Source organism: Watersipora subatra, chromosome 8, assembly GCF_963576615.1.
Source record: "Watersipora subatra chromosome 8, tzWatSuba1.1, whole genome shotgun sequence".
Taxonomy (NCBI): domain Eukaryota; kingdom Metazoa; phylum Bryozoa; class Gymnolaemata; order Cheilostomatida; family Watersiporidae; genus Watersipora; species Watersipora subatra.
This window is the reverse complement of record NC_088715.1, coordinates 9,992,193-9,994,877: the sequence shown is the minus strand read 5'-3', so window position 1 is coordinate 9,994,877 and position 2,685 is coordinate 9,992,193. Positions and strand designations below refer to the sequence as shown.

At 42.6% G+C, this 2,685-nt stretch overlaps 1 protein-coding gene across 1 annotated transcript; it reads right to left on the bottom strand.

Annotated features, from left to right (window-relative positions):
* Positions 1-647: 647 nt before the first annotated feature.
* LOC137402280 (general transcription factor II-I repeat domain-containing protein 2-like) lies at positions 648-2,459 on the bottom strand. Its single transcript, XM_068088775.1, has one exon. It carries the CDS (start codon positions 2,457-2,459, stop codon positions 648-650), a length of 1,812 nt encoding a protein of 603 aa, XP_067944876.1.
* Between the last annotated feature and the right edge of the window lie 226 nt (positions 2,460-2,685).

Below are 2,685 nucleotides of genomic sequence, written 5' to 3'. Positions count from 1 at the left end.
CCAACAAAAATGTTGATTTGCTGAAGCTATGAAATTTTTATTTTTGTATGCCATTTTCAATTGTATTTTTCTAATTGATATAAGTAATTGACCATGTTGTACTAAAGATACTTGCATAGAGTCATATGTTCACAACATCTTGCAAAAAAATTTGATCGTCGAAGAGCATTGAATGCGGAGTTACAAGCTCCGTTGCAATGCAGCAGGGGTGTCAAACTCAAATTCACAGTGGGCCAAAATCAAGCAGAGAAGTAAAGTCACGGGCCAAAGTCAATATTTATTGAAAAATTAACTGCAACTGATATGTAATGTTTAACCTTTTCATATGGAAACAAACTTTAGTTTTGCTTAAACACAGAATTTGGAACAACCAAAGCTTTATATTACAAAAATGTGAGAAATTAAATTTGAAATAAAAGACACGGTGAAATCCATTTCATATTTAAATAAATAAAGTAGTATGTCTCTCCCCTTATCCTTTCCAGTTCCTTTTTCAAGTAAATCTTTTTCAAAGCCAACAACAGAACCAAAAATAATAATGTCATTCGATAAAAATCCAACATTTCAACTATTGACAGACCATGCCTTGCAGTAGAAAAAGTGCATAAGAAACAGATATATTCAAGCTCAGTTTGCTACGCTCTGATTTACTCTACACATTGGTCTAAGCCAGATACCTGGCATCTTTTCTTAGATGCAAGTTCGTCAAAGTCTGGAGTCAGGCTCTGAGCTGAGGAAAGCCTCAGGACGGAGTGAAGGTGCTCATCAGTGAGTCGACTTCTGTGAGGTGTTTTGTTCACCTTCATCATAGAGAACAGTTGCTCACATAGATATGTGCTGCCGAACATTGAGGGCATCTGAGCAACTTGGGTGCGTAATTGAGGCATTGTGTCGGGGAGGAAACATGGAAACTGCGCAGCACCAACAGAGTCATATTTTGATTTGAGCATGTCATTACATTGGAGTTCAATTAGCTCCATTTGGAGGCTGATTGGTGCGCTTTCCACATCGATCGCAAACGGGTTACTGAGCAGTTCAAATCTCCCTTTCTGAGCCTCGAAGTCGGCAAATCGCTGGGAAAACTCGGCGCTGAGCGCGTTGATTTTTTCAGCGAACTGTGCGCTAGGCAGCACGGCAGGAGACATTTTCGCTGCCATGGTTTGGCAGCACGGAAAATGACCAAAGTTTCCTTGCACCATCTGTGTCTTCCACAGATGCAACTTAGTTTTGAAGGCCCTCACAGCTGCGTACATGTCTGTGATGACGTGGCCCCGTCCCTGAAGCTGCAGGTTAAGCACATTGAGATGGCTCACAATGTCAGAGAGAAATGCCAGCTCACACAGAAACTTTTCATCTCTCAGCTCTGTTGTGTCCTTCCCTTTGTTCTCCATAAACTGACAGATTTCCTCGCGCAGCTCAAAACATCTGTTCAGTACTTTCCCTCTGCTTAGCCATCTCACCTCTGTGTGATAAGGCACATCTCTGTATTCTGAATCTAACTCCTCCAGAAAAGACTTGAACTGCCGGTGATTCAAACCCTTGGCTCTTATGAAGTTGACCACTCCTTTTATAGAGCTCATAACATGTTCCATTTGCAGAGCTTTGCCACAGAGCGCTTCCTGTTGAATGATACAGTGATAAACTGTAAGCTTACCTGCATTTTCCTCCCGCATCTTCTCCTGAATCCTGCCGACCAATCCACTCTTTTGACCGCACATTGCGGGCGCACCATCTGTTGTCAGTCCCACAAGTTTATCCCAAGGCAGGCTCATTTCAGTCATACATTTGGATACTTCTTCAAAGATATCTTTTCCTGTGGTCGTTCCATGTATTGATTTTAATCCTAAAAGTTCCTCTGTGACGCACAGGCTCGAGTCTACTCCACGGATGAAGATTGACAGCTGGGTAGTATCAGACGTGTCGCTGCTCTCATCCACAGCAAGGGAGTATGCAATAAAATCTTTTCCCTTTTTTATTAGTTGTTCATGTAGATTAGTGGAAAGCTCACACACGTGCTCAGCCACGGTATTTCTGCTCAGGCTCATGTTTAAAAATTCTTGCTTCTTATCTGGGCACACGATGTCGCAAACTTTGACCATGCACTTTTTGACAAACTCTCCCTCACTGAAGGGCCGGGCTGATTTTGCGATCTCTGCTGCCACAATAAAGCTGGCCTTTACAGCAGCTTCACTTTTTGATTTTGCTTTCGTGAACAAGGTCTGCCTGCAAGCCAGACTTCTTTTCATCTCCTCCACCTTTTGCAGCTTCTGCTTTAGGTCCAGGTCCTTGTACTTTTCACAATGTTTCGTTTCATAGTGTCTTCTTATGTTATATTCTTTTATTACAGCCACGCTAGCTCCGCACACAAGACAAACAGGTTTGTCCTTTATAGTCATGAACAAATAATTTGCCTCCCACCTGTCTTGGAAGGTCCTGCTGTCTATCTTTCGTTTGACCATTTTTGTGGAGGGTGAAATTATTAATTTGTCCGATGCGACCGGGGCATGGATGACTGACTGTAAACAGAAGTAAGGAGCGCATGCCGGGTTTTACTGCGCGGCAAATTACTAGCAAAGCATTATGGGATTTGTAGTATTAGCGGCACAGTATATACCGCGGGCCAGCTCTAATGCACATTTGATATGATCTCGCGGGCCAATTATAATCACACTGCGGGCCAAATTT